General features: G+C 36.3%; 2 protein-coding genes across 10 annotated transcripts in view; one reads left to right on the forward strand and one right to left on the reverse strand.

Annotated features, from left to right (window-relative positions):
• The window catches only part of TMEM67 (transmembrane protein 67), a 31,523-nt gene extending 17,303 nt beyond the window's left edge, over window positions 1-14,220 (reverse strand). For 2 of the 4 annotated variants that reach the window (XM_039348690.1, XM_039348689.1), the window contains exons 1-14: window positions 14,029-14,220; window positions 12,667-12,755; window positions 12,462-12,555; window positions 11,505-11,604; window positions 10,975-11,044; window positions 10,300-10,374; window positions 9,439-9,501; window positions 7,649-7,803; window positions 7,448-7,556; window positions 6,481-6,567; window positions 4,929-4,994; window positions 2,747-2,906; window positions 1,923-2,046; window positions 756-861 (exon numbers count right to left, since the gene is read on the reverse strand). In XM_039348690.1, the coding sequence (XP_039204624.1) occupies window positions 756-861; window positions 1,923-2,046; window positions 2,747-2,906; window positions 4,929-4,994; window positions 6,481-6,567; window positions 7,448-7,556; window positions 7,649-7,803; window positions 9,439-9,501; window positions 10,300-10,374; window positions 10,975-11,044; window positions 11,505-11,604; window positions 12,462-12,555; window positions 12,667-12,755; window positions 14,029-14,203 (1,473 nt within the window). In that variant the 5' untranslated portion in view covers window positions 14,204-14,220. Of the gene's footprint in view, window positions 1-755; window positions 862-1,922; window positions 2,047-2,746; window positions 2,907-4,928; window positions 4,995-6,480; window positions 6,568-7,447; window positions 7,557-7,648; window positions 7,804-9,438; window positions 9,502-10,299; window positions 10,375-10,974; window positions 11,045-11,504; window positions 11,605-12,461; window positions 12,556-12,632; window positions 12,756-14,028 lie in introns of those variants that run through there. The other 2 variants (XM_039348692.1, XM_039348693.1) reach the window with 2 other exon arrangements.
• Window positions 14,221-16,418: 2,198 nt separating this feature from the next.
• The window catches only part of RBM12B (RNA binding motif protein 12B), a 51,754-nt gene continuing 44,889 nt past the window's right edge, over window positions 16,419-23,283 (forward strand). For 3 of the 6 annotated variants that reach the window (XR_005557330.1, XR_005557332.1, XR_005557333.1), the window contains exon 1: window positions 16,419-19,316. Coding sequence is in view for 2 of the 6 variants with exons in the window: in XM_039348697.1 (XP_039204631.1) it covers window positions 19,901-22,204 (2,304 nt within the window). In the remaining 4 variants the exon portion in view is untranslated. Of the gene's footprint in view, window positions 19,317-19,872; window positions 22,646-23,283 lie in introns of those variants that run through there. The other 3 variants (XM_039348697.1, XR_005557331.1, XM_039348698.1) reach the window with 3 other exon arrangements.

Consider the following 23,283-nt stretch of genomic DNA (forward strand, 5'->3'; position numbering starts at 1 on the left):
TTTCAAAACAGCATGGCTTTATATGTAAAACTGGTACTGAGATTGTTTAAAAAATAATACAGAATAGAATGTAGGAAATTCTAACTCAGTGACTCTTATCTACAAAAAAAAAAAGTAATCTGGGAATGGAAAATTGAAGCATAAAATATTATCATAGACTATTGGGCATGCTTTTGTTATATGGCACTCAGTCATTTGTGAAATGGACGGCTAGGTATTAAGCACAACTATGGAAAAAATAGGAAACCAAGAAATTGATCAATGCTTAAATAAATCAGAATGGAGATTTTGTTGAGGATGCACCAATTTGTAATCATTCATTTTAATGGCCATTCAGTAAGGGTCTAGGACAACTAAATGTGGCTGCCTGGCCATGTCCCTTCACCGTGTACTTCCTGCTGCAACTGACCCATCATGGGCATTTATCCTCAGCTGGCATGCCTGTGATAAATTAGCTGTGGTGGGGGGGCATAGTGAAGTGGGCACAGCTATGTGCCTGTAGTTCATTGTCTTATTCCGATTTAATAAACTGGGTTAAACAGGTAAGAGCTTATTTCTTGCTACTAAGCTCTGACTTAAAAATATGTAAAGCACTTTTTTGTTAACCGTGAAACCTTTATAATGATCAAAATTCAGGGCTTTCCAGTTTATCAGTGGGATTATTCATTATTCAGCAGGACTATAACTTAGTTATGCTGTTTTGGTTGCCTGGCTAAGCTACTGTTAAATTAGCTGAGAGACAGAGAAGAGCTTACCATTATATTCTCAGCATTGGGATTCTGGATGAGAACATCACTATAGGCAACTGTTATCAGAGGTGGATAGATGGCTCCCCTTTGAGTGTTCCGCACAAGACGAATGCTGCAAAAAGGAATGCAATGGAGCATTAGATAGAAAATTGCAATTGGCACCATTGGAAGTAAGACTGTGTACCCAGTTCTATGTTTTGTTTAAACTTCTTTTCTTATTCACTTGATGTAATGTGCCTAACATCTCTTTTTTTTTTAAACAATCATTACTTTTTTTAACTCCCAGAACTTTTGTTATGGAACTATGATTAAATATGGTTATTTGTTATAATAAAAAATATTATTATTACTGTTAATGGAAGATAGGCAAAGGCAGAGACTGGGAAGAAAAGGTGGCAGGGGGTATAGATCACAGAAGAGGGCAGAAGAAAGGAATGTGGTACATTGGCCTTGTCGCACTTATTTGGTAAAACCGCTCTTGATTTTGTCTTGGATGAAATTTAGAAGAACTGAAATATTCTGGTTCTGGTTTAGCAAAACTGCAATCTACCTGGCTAAACTTCCTGGCCATGGAGTGTTTGTTTGGGGTTAAAACAAACTTATTCTCTGTTTGTATTCATCCTTCTACAAAGTACAGATTACAAAATTAAGATGATATACTGGTCTCATGTCTCATCAACAGCACTTACTTTTATCAGTGACTGATGACTTTACTGTAGCAAATCAAATATGAAATTAGCTTTTGCTTTGCAGTCCGAGTATGAATCATAGCATTTTTAAAGCTGCTTCCCATTTCACTGCTTAAGGTAGCAAGTTCCCTCTTCAAGAGTAAAACTTATAGCAATAACTTCCTGAAATTTTCCTTTAGACTCACGTTGTATGAATAGGCAAAATACTTGTTTGAATTGAGGATATTATCATCAGTATGGATGGACCTTTTCAACTTATGATCACACTTTATGTAGGAAGAGCAGAATAAATCCCAATAAATTCAACAGAGCTCCCTTTTGAGCATATATGTGGGGGTTTTGATGGTTGCAGGGCATTGGGCCATTTTATTTTTGTGCAGTTATTTTTTTTCTCACAGCAAAATGTTGGATCAAAGAAAATTCAAATTAGAAGTTGGGAATTTACAACTGGGCAGCATCTTATCCAAATTTTATATAACCTTACCTTATTGCTATTTTACTAGCAATTCGGATTACTTTTGGCTGGCTTTCTAAGTCATTTTCTCGTCCACTTAAGGTATCCACCAAAAATATACGCCGTGTCAAAAACCAGTTATTCACATTACTGCCTTTGAAAAACATATAAAATTACAACTTTAGAAAAAAACTTTGAATTACTGTACGAGAAGGAAAAATAAGGAAACTTGCATTGTTTATCACTAATATAGAACAATGATATAAATCATGTTGAATAACTAAGTTGTTCCATACTATTAAATACATTTTAATATATTTACTTTTAAAATTAACCAAAGTTATTTCAGGAACACATGTATGCTGCTTTTTCTTCTCTCCTAGCATAGCTGCCCTAAGACTAAATTTCTGTTTCTGTTTTTAATTAACTATAGTTAATTTTATGTTCAAATAAACTGTGGCTGGCCTTATAGTTTACTAAAAACAATTCAATTTCAAACTGAAATTTACAAACTGGGCTTATTTCAATAACATTGTTAAATTAACAGTGCTTAAGTATTAAGCTTCAGTTAACTGAAAACTGAATGAAGACTTCTATTTTCCTATTGATAGGGCTGCCTGAAAAGGGAAGGAATAGGGAGGTCTAAATCTGATTCTTGTTCACTTAATACCAAATTATGGCTTTGTGTTTTATTGAAATGAGGTCATTTATGTATGAATGAGGTTTAGAGTGCCAGTAGAGTTACTGATGAAAAGTAGCAATACTTTTGAAGAACAAGAAAGCGGAATCATATATTTACTACGCCTACTTTTTACCAGTCGATTCACTGAGATATGTCAACAGAATATTCTTACCTTGGTTCACAAGTATTTCATTATACTTAAGATTCACATTTAACACCGGCACAGCCCAAAGGTATTGCTGTCCATCTTCTTCATCACGATATTCAAGGAATATATCGTAAAACACGGGTTCAGCGTAATCCTTTAAAATCTTGGAAACTGAAATTATACACTGTATCAAAAGAGCAAATGAATGTGTAATGTGTTTTAGTAACATCCAAGAAAGCTCGAAAATAGAAAAATTTTAAGGAAAAAGCCTTCTCCTTAAAACATGTACCCTATTATTTTTAGCAAACAGAATGACAGAACAAAGAGAGTATACAAATGGCTTCAAAACTCTGCATACAACTACAAAGTGTCAAGATAGAATCTTTTGGGTACACTGAGTTGGACATGAGAGTGACAACTTCCCTTTTGCTATTCCCCAATACCTGGCAATTTAGAAAGATACTGAGAACTTTATTCTCCATCAATTGGACATATTTTGATAAGATGGACTCAACTACTAAGAATCATCTTGCATTCCACAGCTTGACTCCCTGTGTAAACAAGTCCTTTTTTCTGCCTATTTTGAATCTTCCTCCAATAACATTTAGTACATACCAGTGTTACGAGAAAGAGAGAAAATGCACTCTTTTCACTTTCTCTATGTTTAGGGTCTTAATCAGGTCCCTCATGTTTTTGCATTAAATGAAGAAGGGCCAAGCACTGTAACTTTTCCATATGGAAGAATTCAGGGTTTATGGTCAATTTGCTAACAAGGGACTCTTTTGTCATAAACAGTAGATGGATGACAACAGCCTCACCACTATTCACAGTCACAATATTACATTTTATCAAACTATTTTTTTGTTCTAACAGAGAAGAATATTTATAGCTCAGGGTTGAAAGAAGAGGTCCTTGGTGCTCTCTGAGCTTGGTTACTTTCTTGTTGACATTTCACTATCCTGGACTGATGATGTTACCTAGTTTGGGTAATGAAACGTCCGCAAGAAAACAACCAAGCTCAGAGAGCATTAAGGACTTGTTATCTTTTGTGATCAAGGAACTCTGATAATTTCTAAAACTTCGACACGGGGTTCCTGTAAGCCCTTTCAATCCACTCCTGGAAAGGCTGCTCCCTTGGGAAAGATGGTCTTTTCCTGAACTGTTTCTGATGCTACAATAATGCTAGTGAAATACTGCAAATACAACGGTCCACACCGGTTCAGATATGATTTATTTAACTGCATTATGATACATTTTTGGCAATTTTATGTTTAATGCCTCATCTAATGAGCTATCGAACAGAATGATTAACATCACTGAGTTAAATATATTAAATATTTAAAATGTGATAAAAGTTTTTAAAAACATTTCAATAGGTTTATAATAGTAATGTTACTGTTTCAGTATTTAATTAGTTAAGTAGAAACATGAAAAATAAATAAAAATAAAACAACAAAAAGGAGAAAGGCATAATACAATTGCATAATAGCAAGGTAACGTTAACATGTCCATGTTGGTTTTTGTTTTTAAAAAGAAAGCTATTATTTGTGTTGGATAAGTTTTACACTGAGATGAGGATTAAAGTGAAAATTCAAAAGATGAGATTTAATATGTTTAAGATAAATATTAAAAAAATAATTTAAAAAAATAGAAAAAATTGTATAAGGAAAAGCAATCAAACAGCCATCCTCTTTTGTTCCCCACTCTTTTTTCTCTAACTGCTATTTAAGTATTTTTATACTTCCAAAATCATTACTCATTTCTGTTTAGATAATTTTAATTAAAAAAAATGAATAGGACAACCCTCAAATTTAACACTGAATGAATTGTTGATGGTGTTTTTGTGTGCACTTTCAAGTAGTACTGATTTTTCATGACCTGCTGATTCTAAAAAGCCCTTTTATTTTCTATATTTGGAATTCAGGCATGGCTTAAAAAGCAACAATAACACCAAATTCTCAACTGCGAAATAAGCGGTATATTGCCACTTCTTAGTTAAAATTATGTGATCTCCAAATACTGTATAAATACCAAACTATTTTCAACTGTGTTCATACTGTGACAACCCAGAATAATCTTATTTCTGTCACTCCATATGAGAGCATGGAGCTTTACATTAGAAAAAGCACAGTAATTGGATATTCACTTTCTTCTCTAGCATTAAATAATGTAGATATTATGAATCTTTAAAAAAAGCTATGTTCACCTTTTGTTGGTAAGTTGTTCCAAACCTATAAGCAGCATTGAGTCTCATTAATGTGTCTGGACAAAGCTGTTTTTTAAAGTAAAATAAAATTAGAATTCTTCATTACAATATTCTCAGATTTTTAAATAAATGTTACACTCATTCCTTTTTTTTTAAAAAAAAGAAGATAAAGGAGTTATGTGTACATGAAGACAAAATGCAGTCTTGTCACTTCGGCTTTTTAATTGACATAAAGCACTACAGCTAGCCTTTGACTTATGACTGTAACTGAGCCTGGTGAAAAGTCATGACAGGCACCGAGGGGATCATCGTGTGACTGCCCCCGATTTTATGAACTTTTTTTTCCGACAGCTGTTACACACACATAGGGCTGCAAAGTGAACTGATTGTTTGCTCTGAAGTATAGAGCAAACAAGTAAACCTTAAATGTAGACCAGTTGCAAAGTGTCCAAAATGCAGTTACATGATTGCATGTGTGTGGCTTCAGAAATGTGTATTTGGGCCATAAATACCCTTTGTGGGGCTCATCATAAATTTAAACTATATCAGGAATATCAACACTATCTTTTTTCTAAGATGACATTAACAGTTTTAAGGAATTTCGCTCCTCTTCTCCTTTTTACTCTCTGGAAAACTAGAGAGGGTCCCTTCTGTATTGCTTTCTATGCCCTCCTCCTTCTGAGATACCTTTAACATAATGGTTGCCCACTCTGCAGCAATTCCTCTTGGTCTCCCAAGGTCATTTCCACATACCATTACAGGTAATTGTCAACTTAAAACCATTTGTTTAATAACTGTTTAAAGTTATGATAGTGCTGAAAAAAGTGACTTTTGACTGGTTCCCACAGCTCTTAACGCCACAGCATTTCCTGTAGTCAAATGATCAAAATTCGAGGCTTGGCAACAGGTATGTATTTCTGATGGTTTCGGCACCCTGGGGTCACATGATGGCCATTTGTGGCCTTCTCAGGGGTCTTCTGACAAGCAAAGTCAATGGGGAAAGCCAAATTTAGTTAACCACCATGTGGTCGGCTTAATGACCACAGCAAAACGATCTTAAAATCAGATGCAACTTAATGATGAGTGACAGACGTTCTGGTCCTAATTGTAGTCATAGTTTGAGGACTACCTGTACGTTTTTCTAGAATTGATTTTAGATGATTAAGGCTATAGAATGTTTTGCCACACTTTATAGTTTGAAACTATATTGATGGAACTCAAAATGCAAGCATGTGGATTCATAATTAGAAATGCCCCAATGGTATCATTTTCTCCATGGAACTGCTTCTGTGATTCAAATAGATTCTTCCTCATCCCACCTTCTGCATACCCCCATATCTGCTTTGGAGGACTGGCATACCTTCTTGAGTTCCTGCAAAGTATGCAGTAGTGGTGATGGGAGAGGAAGAAACACTACATCTAGCCCTGTTTAAATTTATTCAAAACCTTTTTTGACAAATTTGTTCTACTAGATTTCAATAGACAGTTTTGACTAAATCTGATCCTATATTCCTAACGCAAATTAATACAAGGCAATGTGCTCTTTCCTTACCTGTAAAAGACCATCTTCTAAATGTTGCCATTTCAGAAAATTTCCCATTGCATCGTATGAAGCTGCAATAAATTTTAATTGTACATCCTGTAAAAAAAATTAGGTGCTTTCAAGATCTAGATTCTTGCATCTTAGGCATATCTTTTATGCAAGATCAAAAAGAAATTCAGATTAGTATTAATATTTCATGTTGCAAATGTACAACTGTATAAGAAAAACTATCATAAGAATTAAGTACTAAATGTAAATCCCTACCACTCCACTTACTGTGTAGCCCACCCTATGGAAACATTATCTTGGAGAGGTAAAAGTTATTTCCTTATTCTAAAAATATGAAAAAGAATAATGACCATAATTTTTAATACAAAGAAGTGTTACAACATACCAATGTAGACCTGAAGCTATGAGATAGAACTCTTTCAACAAAACAGATATGGGGAAATATTAACTTTTAATTAATTAAGATCTTAATTAAATGCATGATTATATGCATTGTATATATTAAAAATTAATGTCTGCCTACCATAAGTATGCCTGCAAACGCTCTCCTGCCTAAAATGTTTTTGTTTTCAAGAAAAAAAGTCAAACCCCAATAGAAAAGCTTATATATGTCTGTGAAGAAAATTAAATTAATTTATATAAAATTAAATCCTAATAAATCAGCTGTTTTGATCCAGCACAGTGCTAATTTCCCATCCCCTTCAAATAATGGAAACCTGAAAATAAAAACAGTTCGGTCATTTCAAATTATATGAAAAACTCCAATATAACTCTAACATAGATTTTCATATTCTATTTTTAAGATACATATTCAAAAGCAGCCTAACCTCAAGAAATGAACTAATATATTAAAATAGTCACCTGGGTAAATTAATCACTACAAAATCACATCAGGGACAAGTCTAGATTGAGAAAAAAGAGAGTTTTTACTGCAGGAAACAGTAGAATTTTACTGAAGGGAACCTACCTCGTCTTTTTCTTTAAAAGTGAAGCTGGTAGGAAACTCCGTTCCATCAAGAACCTGGGATGCTAAGCCTGGTTGATCACCATAGAATAGCCATGGAAGAGACTGTCTCCTGTAAACAATTATATAGTGTTCACTGCAGCCTACCTATGGCAAAAGCATATAGCGTATAATTCAAAGGAATGACTGACAAAGACAACATACCAAAATGATATTGAATGAACAGTACCAAGTCCAACCGTATTTGCGAACACAAACTGAAACAAACCACATGCATCAGGGGTGGCAGAACTCAAACTATTCATGTTCATAACACACATATTTCCCAAGACTTGGCAAGATGTAAGATTGGAATATAGCTGAAAGAAAATAAGCCATCAATTATGAACAGAGTGCAAAATTATATAAAAGAACAAAAAAATTTTAAAAAGAAAAAAAATGTCCCCCCCCTCCTCTGAACAAAAGAAAATACATGGGTTGTTTTCTAACATTATACTCCATACAGTTAGTCCTTGACTTACAATGCAATCAATAATAGAATTTCTATCGCTAAGCAATGTGGCCGTAAAGCGTGACTGCATTGTTTAGTGATGGCAATCCCTAAATCAGTGATGGCGAACCTTTTAGAGACCAAGTGCCCAAACTGCAACCCGAAACCCACTTATTTATCGCCGGGTGCCAGGTGGGCATGGCCCACTGTGTAGACATGGCTGTGGTGGTCATGGCAGACTGGGTGGGTGTGGCCAAGGTGGGTGTGGTTAGCTTGATGTTGCTCGTGGGGAGAGATGCCTGTGGGGGCTGGGCAGGGTTGGGGGAGATCCAAGGGGTCTCTGGCAGGTGGGGCAGTGGGCTTGTCCTGTGGGGTGAGGTGGGGGTGCCATTGTTGCAGGGCAAGGTAAGGCAGAGGCCAGGGAGGCTGCTGCCTGACACCATCGGCCCCCGCATACAGAGGCCAGCGACCACATGGGGGCCGACAGTGTCCGTCAGCAGCCACAGCCTGCCGGCCCCTTAACTGGTACACGCTGGAGCTCCGCAGCCCACCACCAGCAGTTCAGAGAAGCCGCCTCTGAGCTGGATGGCCTGCCGACAGCTGAGGAGGCGATGCAGTGGGAAAAAGAGAGCATGCAAGACCAGGAGGGATTGGACGGGGGGGAGGAAAACCAGCCGTGCTGGGATGCATCCAGCCACATGGGACCTCGGTAAGTTAGCGGGCGGCTGGTTGAAGAGGGACGGTTGCCATCTCTGGGGCATGGCGCACGTGCCCATAGAGAAGGCTCTGAATGCCGCCTCTGGCACGCGTGCCATAGGTTCACCATCACTGCCCTAAATCATCCCAGTTGCCATCATTAACTGAATCCAATGGTTCTGAGGCGAGGCATCTTTCTGTTGGCTTATCACAACCAAATCAGTGGGAAAGCTAGCAAGAAGCTGCAAGTCCTAGGTGGCTTGTAAGCAAGTTAGCAGGTAGTTAAGAGGCTGCTGCAGGGTAGGGTAGGGTAGGGTAGAATGGGGTACATGTGGGTGCAAGGGAGGTGTGATGAGATTTGGAGAGGGTGCATGACAGAGGTGCGACAAGATTTGGGGAGAGTGCACAGCGGTGCAAGGCAGGCATGGAGGGTGTGTAAGTGGCCAAGGCAATTTGAGCTAAAAGCCCTGAGGCAGGATGCATTTGTGAAGATGACTTAGCTCAGCAACTTGTGTCCGTTCGTGTTGGCTTCCCCACTTTCTGGGGAAGTTCTCATGGAAGATTGCAAATGGCTACCATATGACCACAGAGCCCTGTATCTGGTCCTAAGTGTGAGCCTGTTACCAAGAGCTCAGACTGTGATTACATGACCGCAGGGATGCTGGGATGTGACATTACACTTTATGAATGCATTGATCAGCAATGGAAATTTTGGTCCCAACTGCTACTATAACTTCAGAGCTGTATAAATTATATGGATTAGAAATGTTTATCAATAATTTTGTTTTAAAAGAAAATTAATACATACCCAGCAAGCAGCTGCTGATGCTTGCAGATTTTTATAAAACCATTCCGATCTCAATGTGATGCCCTAGAAATGGAATGGTTTAAATTGTTACAGGTTTGTTGTTTTAACCATTCAGTCATATCCAATTTTTAGTGACTTTATAGGCAAATGCTCTCACTGCTGCCCTGTCAAGCACAGCTTCTTTCAATTGTTGAATATTAATCTTTGTATCAGCTTTGATGTTATCAAGCTAGCATGTTCTTTGCTTGCCCCTTGTTCTTGTTCCACTAACTATTCCTAGCATCGTTGACTTCTCTAATGAATTTGCATGCATGTTAAAAATATCTACAAACATCTGCTCTTAAGTCAGTCCCAGGTATAGGAAAGACTGCACTCTAATGACTTTTTCCTTCAAAGGATCAGCAACACTTGATAGTAACCAAAATTAAATTTAATAGCACTTCTCAAATACTTGAAAGGCTGTCAAGACTTTGAATACAGATTTATAGGAAGACAGCTTCCAAATGAACGTTAGAGGAAATCTTCAGTATCAGCTTTCTTACTTAATGGTAAGAAAATTCATTAGTAAAATCAAATCTAATGGTGTATTTTCATTCACTAGATGCATCAAATGGAGGCTGGAAAGTTATATGACACTGATGTGTTCAGACAGATTTCTGCACTAAATTGGATTACATGTTCAAGTATCTTCTTTTGACTCTTGTGTCTATGGTTCTACTGCATATTAAACTTAGCTTTTATGTTAATATGCTATGGGTAAAAATGATGTATTTATGTAGTTTTAGGAGCTTAAATCAACAATTGTTTTACGCCTGAGTGCAATGCTTTCGTAAATCATATAAAAATGTGACTATAACTTACTAGCTTTCCAAATCGAACAGTTGTAATTCCCTTTGGAGGGAAATTTCCAGTGCTTGTAAAACATAAACTTCCTGTCTGAAATTAAAAATCAATAAATCTTGTCATGAACATTTATCTATTTTAAAGGTAGAGGTCTTAACCTAGAGAAAATAAGGAAGTTTCTTTTACACTGAAGATACAACAATAGATGCAGTTCAGAAAGCAAGCCACTTGAATTTCAGTAATTCACCATTTATTTAAGTGTCCTTTCCTATCTCCCATGCAAAGCTGAGGAAAGAATTTGGGAGGACATGTATGTCTCATTTTAGTGAACATTTCACTGATATCTAGATTTAGTACAGCAGTCTAATTCAGTTTTAGGCATGCAAAATCCTAACTTCTATCCCTTCTACTTCAGTCCCATGTATGTCCTGTAAAAACTCTAACAAATTGGGAGTGTCAGGAGGCTGGGAGTAGGGTTGCTGCACTACAAATGGTCTGGACCTGAAAGATAAATGGTTCCTCCAAATGATTCTAGGAGAACCAATGAAAAGTAGATGAAGGCAACTTATGTGAACAAGCTTCCCCATATTCAGTATAATGAACTATGATTACTTATTAAATTTATACCCCTCCTTGGTTCCCAAATAACATTGAAAGCAGCTGTTTTTATCATCTGCTATTTGTTACACTTACTAGAATATTTGGCTCAGAACAGCTACAGGATTTGTTAACGCTGATGAACGTTGGTTCACATCTTTTGCACCTACAAAAGACAGAATGAAATGTGAAGAATGTACATAGAGTTTAACACTAAATAACCTTAAATAAAGGATACAATGGTTCTTAGGTTAATAATCAATATGAATGGATACAATATCTCTCAGTGTCATGGTATCATGGTAAAGCTGTATACTGCACTAGAGTTAAATCAATGTTGAAAAGTCAGCCTGGAAATAGAACAAGTTTTCACTGACTTTTATCCCTTTTAGCAAAATAATGAGAATTGCCTTCAAAGGAGGACACAATTGAATGAAAGGGGAGAGGGAAGGTAAAGGTGTTATTCTTGAATCAGCCCAATACATTTTTAAAAGCGGAAACACTTTGAAATCTTTACATTTGGCAAACATCAATTAGTTTTTTCAATTGTGCAAACTTCATGAGAATAAATAAGGCAAATGTTGTTTCCTAATCCAATATACATCTTATATAAATAATATACTTACATGTTATTTAATGCATTCGCAATTGAAAATGACTGTTCCTTTCCATCACACTGAACACATAATGCCACTTTCAGTAGTGAACCATTAATGTTTCTTTCCACTTAAAAAAATTACAAAACTATTAGTAATAATCTTAGTATAGATACCATAATGTACTTAAATATAATGGGTAATGCATGAATATTTAAAATGTATATTTAAAAAGAGCAAATCCAGAAAATTCAGTTGACATTGCTTAATACATGACTCCCAATTTGGAAATCCTGGTCATGATCTTTCCAGAAATTACACTGAATAATGAAGAAATAACTTTTTGTAAATATGGAAGTGCTTGATCATTAATTACTACCAGTTATTTTAAGGGAAAAAATCAGTTAACATGTTTTTAAAAGGAAACTTTATATTTACTTATGTAACAACAAAAGCTATGTTGTAAGTCTCTCCCAACACTATTCTATGTTGCAACTTTCATCAAAGAGAAATATGGTATCATAATATAACTTGCAACAAAAGTGTAAATTCAGAATAACATATTTTCAGAGAAAATATTTTATTTTCAATTTGGGAAAATAAAAGAGGTCAGAAGAAGATCCTGAAAACCATTCAATCAAAGACATTGACAGCTTATATAACACAGCAGGTTTGCTTTGCTGTAAAACTATCAGTGATTTCTAAATGAGATTTTCATTTTAGCAAAGTAAGAAAATAGCCATAAAATTTACATTCAGTTATTATCTAGAACAGTGGATCTGAAAAAACACATATGAATGGTTTTATTTTTTAAAACACAAATTGAAATACATAATTATATCCATTTTGTTCCTGGAATAAATAAAACTTTACAATTTTTCATCTGTTCACTGAACTAAAATGTTAAAGTATATCTCACATATAACTTTCTACATAGATTTGCCTGGAAAAATAAACAAACATAAAATAACTTTATAAAATTCTTACCTAAAATCTCATTATTAGCGCATATACATTTTCCTTCTATAGTTAAGCCACTGGGACAAGTAATGCAGTCCCATCCATCTTGAGTAACTCCATTCTAAATGAAAGATTACAAGTATTTAAAACTCACTTTAAAGCTTATAGTGTAGAAAAAAACAAAGTTAATCTACCTACTTTTTCTAATAGAAATATCTTTGGTTGATTTTACCATAGTTTCTGGACATTTTTCACATATAATAGATGTTCCACCTTTATCAAAAACTTTCTTGAATCCTGGGAGACAATCACATGATGTACCTGAAAAATACACAATATCTGCTTCAAATTAAAATATTTAATAAGGATATGACTGAAAGAGATCTCTTAAATTTTTCTACATATGTTGCCTTTAAAAGTTTTTAAGGTTTTAAATATTTTATGTTCATTTCCCAGAGAAACAATTAAAGAGGTGGATGACTATATAAACAAATAAATTGGAATCATTTTTCTAAAGTAATCTTCATGTTTCCTGGTAGAATTTTGGTTTGATGGTAGATTCTGTAGCAGGTTCCAATACTAGAGTCAAACCTGAAAAAAGAGGCAATCTTGAGATCCCAAAACTTCTGAGAGATTTTGAAATGTTCTTAACAAGGTGCCTTCAGCGGGTCTCCACTGTCCTTCCCTACTAGTGGGAATCCATTGATAAAGAGATGACTCAATAGATGGAAAGAGGATTAAGTTTCTTCTCTTCTACCCTTGATGCCTTCTTTATTTTACATGGAAAGATCCTACAGTTTATAGCAGTTGGGAGAAGTTAGTTTACTTTCTCTTCCAACTATAATGCTCAAGATTAATGGAAAACAGGGCTTAAATGTAAGAATGTAAATATATACATGTAATGTTTCCACCCACCAATCTGCAATCTCCAGACCTAAATAAGAATGCCTGGCCACCATCCAGAGAGAAAGTGAGCCAAGATGGTTCCACCTAAATAATGAAACTTTCACTTACTTCTCATTGTTCTCTATGTACTACAGCAATTTCAGTCTCTGAATGGCAAAATAGCTGGCATTTGCCCAATAATACCAGCATATAGTATTTCTCTGTCTGGACAGAGAGTGACTGTACAAAAGATCTAGCTCCAGCAAAATATATGGCACCTGATGACTACTTCTATTTATTCACACACGTTCAGTATGAAGCAAGAATTAGAGAACATCAGGCTTGCTGTTCATATTATGCGGGGATTTGTCCATTTAAGAAATAATTTGCTTCTTAATAAACACACTTTAAAGCAATTTCACCATCTTTCTTAATTTATCCCTGTGGTTATATGCATTCTTTTTCCTGGAGGCAATCCAATGACGAGGAGCAGCTACTCTTCCGGATCTGACCATTAGTTACATAATGACCAGAAGATGGTAAATAATCAAGCACAAGTATTAAGTATCTGCTTTTGGGGAGGAAATAAATGAACATGCAATTCTACATGCACTATGTTCAAGAAGGTCCACTGAATTCAGTGCAACGTCTGAATGAACCTTTTAAAAAGCTCCATCTTCCATCCGGTTGAGCCTTTAGGTAGTCTCACCCTGAGTGCTTTGCTTCTGGAACTCCCCACAACCCCGGCAGTCCAAGCTGGCGATATCGAAGTACTGAGTCCCAGCGCAGCTCTGTGGGTCGCGCAAGGGGAGGAAAAAGCCGCGGCCCGCGCTCATGGGGAGCATCACCAGCGCCGCAGCAAGCCATAGCCGCAGCGTCGCCATGGCTACTCAAGCCTCGACCCCGCCCACCCTATCGAGCGTTCCCTGGTTGAAAGGCGGGTTTGAAACTCGAACTACGGAACGCCAAGAGGATTAAAAAAAAATCTCAAGAGTATACAGGATCACTTTCTCCATCTCTATATCTCGCAAAGTCCTGCGACTCATTCAACGAAAGATGGTTGAGGTTCAATTTTAAATGGAATCCTTGCAATTTAAGATTAAATTTCAGTCATTCCATGAAAATTAAATCATAATCTGCATTTCTTCCCCCCATGTTATTTTTGTTGAATTAAAACAAAATATTGCATTTAAAAAACACTAACTGAGAGTATGGTGCATATAATGTTTGTTTTATTACTTATGAGATCTCAAATAGAAAAAAACATTGTCAACATCACTTATACAGATGATGGTAAGTATTAAGACATCATTATATGATTAAATGGATGGTTACAAAATTTTATTAAATTTAGTTTTCATTTTCACAGTTTTGGTGTAATAATTTCTGAGCAATTTCCAGTAAGGGATTATGTACTTACTTATGTACTTTGCAGTGTTTTGCAGTAACACATTTTGCAGGTAATGATTTTGAATTGATTTCTTAGGCTACTACAACTGGCAAAATCAAAATCAATTTGTTGAAGCAACACATATTTTTAAAAAAATGTATTTTAAAAATTATAAAAGTGCTTATTGTAATATTATAAATAAATTTAAATATAAAATTATTTTATAACCAGCTGGAGAACATAACTGCCCACCTGGATACTGAAACCTCCAGATGCATTGAATTTCCTATTCCTATACAGCAGCGGCTCCCAATCTTTTCTATACCCCGCACCAATAGAACGCTTCTGATATATTTTCGCACCCCTTACAACAGTTTGAAATAATGAATTATGCATATACACTATAATTTTGAAACTTCTAAACCCAAGTTTTCGCATCCCCTGGAATATTGTCTCGCACACCCTATTCATTTCATAATCATTTGAAGTTACAGCGGCATTGAAAAAATGATTTATGACTGTTCTTTGTATTTTCAATTGTTGCATCCTTGCCATAGTCACATCTGGGGCATTTGGCAACTGGTATGTATTTATCATGGTTGCAGCATCCCACGGTCATGATTGCCATTTCTCAGTCAGCTTTTGATAAGTAAAATAAATGGGGAAAGCTGGGTTCGTTTAATGACAGCATGATTCCCTTAACCGTTTCAGTGATTTGCATAACAACCTGGTCAGAAAAGGTTAGAAAAATGGGGTGTGACTTGCTTAGAAAGCACGTTGTTTAGCAATTATGTTCCCAACTGTTAACATAAGTCAAGGACAATTTGTACTGTAGGTTTTGAAACAGCACGATTGATTGCTGCATCGCTTTGGATGTTAGACATTTATATGTACAGAAGATTGGAAAAGTTTTCTTTTTTAATGGTGATTGGAACACATGGAGAAACCTGGCCCACAGAATTGTCAAGAATCAGATACGAATGGATAATCTCATTACCACCATTATCAATCTATATCAGGGGTCCCCAACGCCCAGTCTCTGGACTGCGGCTTGCCAGCAACCGGTCCGCACAAACAAGCAAAGTCCCATCTGTGGGATGCAGGTAGTACACAAAACTACACTCTCTCCATTCAGTAGAAAAACCTTTCTCCATGGAACCGGTCCTTGGTACCCAAAACGTTGGGGACCTCTGATCTATATCACAATACTATTCAAATCTAACCTCAAAAATATCAACGAAATTATTTTTTTCATATTCAAACAGAGAAGAGCACTGCATTAAAATGGAGATAAAAATAAATCACATGAAATCATAAACCTATTTGAAATCAAAGCTCTTTGGTTTTCATGATGATGGCATTATACACATTGTTACACATTACTTGTATAAGTAGCTCACTTTTTTTTTAAAAAAAAATCTGAGTTGTATTTAAGAAAAGCCTAGGAGGCCAAATGGAGTTAATCTTTATATTATGCTAAACTTTCGAGTTCCGTGCAAAACGCTATTCTACATGCCACCGGATTGCTAACAAAAGTTGCAATCTTTCAATCCTCCCTACTTTCTATTCCCTTTACAAAACTTTCGGTTTTTTGAAGGTAAAAAAATTGCCATCGTAAACGACTAGGCAAATCGAATTCCTGACCAAACTTTGAACTTCCGGGACATAGCGCATGCGTTTAGAGTATCCCTCCGAGCCTGCGCACAGAAAGTCGCGCTCAATGGCTTTGCTGGGGTGGGACGCGGGGAGCTGGAGCGGAAGCACGGCTGCCATTTTGTAGATTGCGAATCGGTCTTTTCTCGCTTCGGGAGGTCGAAGCGGGGGGCGCACCGTATTTTTTGAGAGGCCAAGACGCCCGCAGCCTGTTTCCTGACGGACGCCTGGAGAGGTTGGCGCGCCCGAGAGCAGAAGGAAGAGGCTGCGGCGTTTGCCTCATGACCTGTTAAAGCAAGCGCGGGGTTCTGCTCTTCTTTCCCGCGGGAAATTACGGAGCTAAGGCGCTTTCAAGGCCTCTTTCGACTCCCAGGGGCCTGGTTAGTAGAAACGAAACGCGAAGGGGTCATTGTTACGGGTGTCCGTATGTGTGCGTATGTTTTTGTGGGATTGCTGGCTTCGAGGGTAGCGTCTAAGCTTCACTTTGTATCCCGTATTTTCTCCGTGCTCTGAGTTAAGAGGCCGACCGAGGTCGGCAAATGGTATGGATAAAGGAAGGGGTGGGTGGCAAAGGCGTTGAGTACTGCTCGGGCAGCTCCTGCTGCCAGGACGGTGATGTCGAGGCGTTTGCTGGTCAGTGTTTTAATAACATATTGAGGCGTTTAAACAATTCTCCGAACGCGAATTCTTTCTCCGTTACGACGGGGATGGAAGAAAAACTGTCCGGTGTACTTGGAAAAAGTCGCTCTGGTTCTGTGTCGGAAGATCGTTTCAGGATTGAACACGCTACGGAAAGTCTCGTAGTTCTTGTATTTTCTTTCGCTGGTTTAATGGCACATTCCTGAGAATATTGGATCATTCCGAACGTTTTCCCGAGGAATGAGTTGGATGATACTAGAAACGGAATTTGTATATAAACGCTGTACAAGATGAAGAAACTCCGGAGTCGCAAGCTTGTTCTACCGATTGATTTCCATCTCGATGGGTATTTCTGATCTCATCTTAGTCAACATATCTTTGGAAAGGAATGGGTATTAATAATTGCTAGCGAAGACATGCTTTTTGTCCCCACCTGGTCTTTTTACGATGTATTTTCTACCAGGATTACAATCACGGAAGTAATGCCTCATATTCCAGAGTTCTATATTCTGCATTCTCTAGGAGGAATAAATCTTTGCAACTATCTTCCTGGGAAAGAGTCAACCAGGCACTACTTCAGCAGTCATTGAATGGATAGGAATGAATGTGCCTGTTTTAACAGGAATCAATGTTGCTCGCTCAAATTCACATATGGATTACACAAGAATAAAATGCAGAGTGTATATTTAACTGCAAAAACATAAACCACTTCAGCTGATGTTCATCCTCTGCAGGGAATTGTATAATATGAACTGATCCATAGAAGATTGGAGGTTTTTTTTTGACATGTAGTTATCTACAGTATTCAATTGGTTTTTAGAAGTTTTAAAGCTTACTAATAGAGTCCCATTGTATCTGCTCAGAAATAAGTTTTGCTGAATTCCTGAACTCCTTGTTTGATATATGTTTTTCTCATTTTGTTGACAGATTAATGTATATATGTTTTAGTTGTACTTGACAATCAGGAATTGAAATGTTAATAATTGTTAATTTTACTTCAGTTGGACTTCCTGAAGGCTTTTTCATTGCTTGGTAAACCTCTTTTGGAAATAAAGGACAGGACATAATGCTATCAATCTTTTTTTGTTGGATCTAGTTGTTTATTATTCAGTTTCAGGGGAAAAATTGAGCTGCCCAATACTAGTAACAGTTGTAGTTGGCTAGCTTGCATTTGTTAATGTAAGCTTTTTGAACAAGTTGTTATTCATGTCCCTAGATTAGTTGCCATTGTTTTCAGTGAAATGGATTGGATTGGACCTTACAAATTAGGTCTTTAAAAAGAATGATGGATGTGCCATACTTTTGTAGGGTTTGGAGAAGTAGTTTGGTTTTAAGCATAGTGGCAGATTTGAATGTTTAGTATATTTTATCATTGTTTACAGCCTTAAAACTTTTGTACATAAGATATATGTAATTGGATCTGGTATTAATATTCTATTAATAGAATATTAAATTGAATATATTTCCTTCCATGCATTTGATATTGTATTAGGTCTTTGATACTGAAACTGCAGTACTGTGTACATTCGTAAGTGGACTTTGATGAGCTTATTGGAGCTTTACCTCTCTAAGGTTATTTAGGTTGTAATTTTTCTGTTATTTCCTTTTTCTGGAACTTGTGAAATATGGGTATTACAAGTGCTGTGTAAATCTATTTCTGCATATAGTCATTACAAGTGTACTCCTACTTATCTTCTAAATGCAAAGTTATTCTAACATACTGGATTCCTCTGGATTCATACTGGCACAGCAAGCTTTATGGGGAAACTGGTATATCATCAATATATTTTCCTGGAATTTCTGAAGTTGGAATATGTTTTCTTAATTTGATCACTTACTCAATTTTTGATTAACATTCTGCTATGTTCTTTAAAAGAAAATCATGTTAGAACAATTGGACACTTACTCTTTTTGTGTGGAACTTTCAAGGACTGAGGACATTGACGAAAAGAATATTTTTAATTGGATTTTTTTATCTGTATCAAAATTTGAAGATCAATCTCATATCATTGTTGCTGACATCAATTTTGAGTAGAGAACATAATGAACCTGTCTCAAAACATGTGAAAAACAAGATACTATACAACTGAAATTCACAAATCCTGATTTTTTTTGGTACATCTCTGGAATAAGAAAGGAACAGAACAACTTGTTATTTTTTATTTCTGGGTTGTTAATGTTCACCATAGTTCTGGCTATCCCACTGAATGTGGCTTAAAATGTAAATCTGCTTCTTGGCCATTAATTTTGTTTCATTTTCTTTCCACAGTTAAGTTGATTTCACAGTCTTTATCAGGCCTTCCAAGAAGAACCAGGTAAGCTTCTGAAAGCTTGGTGTTTATATTGTCAGATTTGATGGCTTTTCATCCAAGTTGATGACTGGAAAGGAAGATGTGCAGTTGGCTATCTAATCATAGGAAAGAATAAACATGGAGAAAAAGATTACTGAACTTAATTCTTTATGAGATGAGCCGGCCTGACAGAAAATACTTAAACTTCATTATTGCTTGGAAGTGATATGACATCTTTTTGATCAAAGTAGTTCAGAATGTCAGATAATGGAAAACAAGATGTTTTCTTTTACTGGATTTTATAAGATGCTGTGAAAGCTTCGATAGCTTTTATTTTAGATGTTATGAATGACATTGGTGCTTTTGATTGAGAATATTATTGGGAACTGTACACTTATTTCAGACTGGCCAGTGTTTATAAACATTCAGATTAAATTAGGTTGTGTGATTTGAAATGTAGGCGTTATTCTTTCAATAATGGCAGGATTTTCTTTTGTTTTGTTTTAAATGGTGTAGTGTAGGCCTAGCATTCTTCCAGTATACTAAAGGCTTGTTATCATGTATGCCTTTTTATCCACAGGTGATTATTGCTGTGGGTTGAGCTCAAAATGGCTGTAGTCATCCGTTTACAGGGACTTCCTCTTGTTGCGGATTCTGCAGATATTCGTCGTTTCTTCTCAGGATTGAATATTCCTGATGGAGGTGTACATATTATTGGAGGAGAAAAGGGGGAAGCTTTTATTATATTTGCAACAGATGAAGATGCCAGACAAGCAATGAGCTATTCAGGAGGATTTATCAAGGATTCACGTATACAGTTCTTTCTTAGTAGCAAGACAGAAATGCAGAGCATAATAGAAATTAATAGGAAAAGATTTAATCGTGGTGGAAGAGGAGTAGGATCTAGGCGGACAGCTCCTAATAATTCAGGAACATCTGATGTTGGCAACCTTTCAAATACAGTTCAAGTCATTAAAAAGGGAATTGGTAAATCTAGCCATGATTCCAGGATTCCTTTGGAGGATGAGTTTCATTCTAGTGGCCCTCGAAATACCAATATAAATATTTCAAAATCAAATTTTAACCAGCCTAGGAAGGAAGTATCTAAATCTGATAGGTTATATTTATTTATACGTGGTATGCCTTATTCTTCAACAGAAGATGATGTGTTCAATTTCTTTTCTGGATTACAAGTGGAGAAGGTACTTATGTTAAAAACGAATGGTCAAATCAATGGAGATGGGTTTGTCAAATTTGCTACATTAAGTGATGCCATGAAAGGACTGCAACGGGATAGGAATTATATTGGTTCACGGTTTATAGAAGTCCGTCCGTCCAAGGAAGAAACATGGCTTAAGTATGGAGGCAAGATAGATGAGAAGATAGATAATTCTTTCCACTTTCAACAAAATTCAAATAAAGGACATTATTTTTCAAACACAGAATATTCAAAAAAAGAGCCAACCTATATGTTTTCAAGGAAACGTACCCGATCCAGAACTCCACCACGTAGAGTAGTATCACAGGTTAATTCAAGGTCTCCTTCATGGAGGATTATGGAACGCAGCTATTCAAAATCTCCTTCACAAAGGGTTATGGCACATGCCTATTCAAGATCTCCAGAAAGGGTTATGGCACACACTGGATCAAGGTCTCCACCACGGAGGGTCATGGCACGCAATGGTTCAAGGTCACCACCACAGAGGGTCATGGAACCTATGCATTCACATTTTCCAAGGAGGACCACAACAAGTACCCATTCAAGATCTCCAAGGAGGGTTAAAACCCAGTCTCATTCACCTTTCTCTACTCCAAACCAGCCCCATTTACCCCAGAGCAAGGAATATTACATACATCTTAAAAATCTGTCTGCTGCTATTAAAAAGAAAGACTTGCGGATGTTCTTTCAGGAGCTAACTTTAGTGAACAGGGATATTACTTTTCTAAAACCACACGATAATGAGGCAAGAAACAAGGATGCAATTATTATGTTCAGATCAGAAGAAGCATATGAATCAGCACTGACTTATCACAAGCTTGATCTTTTTGGTCAACAAGTTTACATTTTCCCTGTTTCCAAAAGAACAGTGCTAGAGTTAATGGGATCATCAGAAGGATATCGCCATGTAAAGGATAAAAATCAAGATGGCTACCTTGGCTCAAAGACGTGTGTGTATGTAAGAAATTTTCCATTTGATGTGACAAATGTTGAAGTACAAAAATTCTTTGCAGGATTTAATATTGATGACAATGACATTTATTTGCTTTATGATGACAAAGGAGTTGGACTGGGAGAAGCACTAGTTAAATTCAGGACAGAAAATGAGGCCCGAAAAGCTGAAAGCTTAAATCGCCGATGCTTTTTGGGGACAGAGGTACTCTTAAGATGTATACCCGAGGAGCAAATGCAAAAGTTTGGTATTAATATTCCACCAGCATCTAATGAAAAGATGCAAGGGCATCACCATACACGCGAAAGAGATGAAAACTTTTACTCTGTTGATTCACAAGGACCCTCTGTGCAGGAAGGTGATTATCGAAGCCTGTCTGATGATTTTATCTGTTCATCTGATAGACGTCCTCCCTCATTTAAAGAATTTGGTGATGGTATTCCTGAAAATTTTTCCGATAGGCACTTTATGCCTGATTCTAACTTTGGTGGTGACTCAGATTCTGTAACATTCATCAAATTAAAAAATATACCATTTCGAGCTTCTCCTAATGAAATTCTGGATTTTTTCCATGGCTATAAAATTATACCAGAATCTCTTTCTGTTCAGCACAATGAATATGGAATGTTTTCTGGTGAAGCAATCATTGCTTTAGTAAATTACAAAGAGGCAGAGGCTGCTATTAATGAACTGAACAATAGGCCAATCGGCCAGCGCAAAATTAGATTAACCTTGGTATAGGTGAAAATGAGACAGAATATACAGTATTATTTCATAATTCACAATTTTTTATTTGGAAAATGAAGACACCCCAAAATGTTAAGCATTATAAAGCGTTAAAGTCTTATTTTAAAATTGCAGCATTTTTAATTGATTTTTTTTTAAATAATGGATCAACCTGATAGTTCTGACAAGTTATCTTTAAAATATGCATAGCTGAAATATGAAATTTAACATGTATTCCATCCCTCTGCTGCATGTATATTTGCAGTTTATCTAAATATGGTTTGATGTAAAACATTGTATTTTCAAAGTTGTTCAAAAACATAGGTTGTGTCATCCTTGTATATATTAACTTAAATCCATAGGATTCGTGTCCATTGTTAATTCTCAGTGATAGCTTGAATGTTTTGTTAATGTCAGCTCAGCTTTTCTTTCAAAATAAAAGTACATGCACTGAAATATGTGGATGGGTCATTGATGCTTTGCTTATTCATAGCAGTAATATCTTGCAATTCTAAAAACAGTTTTATACTTGGCATATGTGGACATAGATAATGATTTTTTAATTAAATTTTAGAGGAGTTTCCACAATCTAAAATTTTGCATAGTATACCCTAAAGAATACAACTTACTGTGATATCTGTATACTATTACAATTTTGTTTCATGCCTACATTTTCTATTAATTTGGCAATAGTATGATCCTTGGGTCGAAAAAGCCTTAACACTTTCCCTTAAGCATTGTGATAGGGAGGAAAACGAAATGGCAGCTGAAAAGTATCCAGTATTTAAAGCTTTAGAAACATTTTCAAGTTGATCTGCATGCATTGTAAGGGCATTTTTACTCATCTTGGGCACTTGCAACTGCAGCATCTTTTTGACATGATTACATTGGCTTTGTATGTATTAGACGAATCTTTCCCAACCATGTATCTTCCAAATCAATTAGACTGCAATTCTTATCAAATTTAGTCAACTACTTTGCTTGGGAATTAAACATAATCTGGAAGATATCAATCAGATTGTGAAAGGCAATGTTGAATACTTATATACACCGTGGACACAATTATTAGGCAAGTTGTATTTTGGAGATTAAAG

The sequence above is a fragment of the Crotalus tigris genome, unplaced genomic scaffold (genome assembly GCF_016545835.1).
Source record: "Crotalus tigris isolate CLP2741 ecotype Arizona unplaced genomic scaffold, ASM1654583v1 scf7180000018168.854452, whole genome shotgun sequence".
Lineage (NCBI taxonomy): Eukaryota > Metazoa > Chordata > Lepidosauria > Squamata > Viperidae > Crotalus > Crotalus tigris.